The sequence below is a fragment of the Contarinia nasturtii genome, unplaced genomic scaffold (genome assembly GCF_009176525.2).
Source record: "Contarinia nasturtii isolate CC-2019 unplaced genomic scaffold, AAFC_CNas_1.1 Cnas_scaffold_2354, whole genome shotgun sequence".
Taxonomy (NCBI): Eukaryota; Metazoa; Arthropoda; class Insecta; order Diptera; family Cecidomyiidae; genus Contarinia; species Contarinia nasturtii.
In genome coordinates, this window is record NW_022199676.1 from 1 (window position 1) to 800 (window position 800).

Consider the following 800-nt stretch of genomic DNA (forward strand, 5'->3'; position numbering starts at 1 on the left):
TTCGCACTTTAAGATTTACTGCTTCGCTTAAGGTGTGTGTTAATATTTATAGTCAATCATCGTGGTTGAAAAAGGTATCACTCAAAATATTTGCGATTACATACAAAGAGATAAGTTTTGGTAATATCATGAACAATGAAAAAGTAAAAAATATGTATTTTTCAGACGCAATCGACCCAATTTTTCACACCCAATTTTATCAAAAATTATCGTCCTCATTTGTATTATCGCTCTTCACACTACTTTGGAAATTTCCATTATTCAATTGACAAAAAAACACACAAATTGAGTGTATTGAGTGTAATATGAAACAAAAGTTATCAATCCAACAATAATGAAATCTATAAATTTCTAATTCATACAAACTACAACAACAAATCTATGTAAAAAACGTATTGTTTCGCTTTGATATGTGACCATTTCATATGCTGATTTTATTTTATAGCTATCAATTAATATAATACATGTATATACAAAATTATTATCAATAAAATTTGTTGATGAATTTTATTGAAGAAATATTCACTTAATTTATTTTTTGCTTTGACTTTGAGTCAAACATGACTGATATTATAAGACTGAAACATTTTACTAATAAAAATAGAGTCAGAGCAATGACACCAAAGATGAATGCCGATACATCCAAGTTGTACAATTTAAAAAATGGCAAATCGACCGCAACACTTCTCAAATGCGGAGCACCTTTGTTCTTGGCCACATGTTTCACCCAATGCATTCCTGTTTCTAGCGGAGTTCGAGGCTGATCACGGAATCTATCAGATATTAACTTTGCATTCTCT

At 29.8% G+C, this 800-nt stretch overlaps 1 protein-coding gene across 1 annotated transcript in view; it reads right to left on the bottom strand.

The window, feature by feature from the left end:
• Nucleotides 1-592: 592 nt before the first annotated feature.
• LOC116348206 overlaps nt 593-800 on the bottom strand; it is a gene marked incomplete at its 3' end in the record, with an annotated part of 863 nt that continues 655 nt past the window's right edge. Inside the window, exon 3 of the mRNA XM_031779116.1 lies at nt 593-773. Within this exon, the coding sequence (XP_031634976.1) occupies nt 593-773 (181 nt within the window). The remainder of the gene's footprint in view (nt 774-800) is intronic.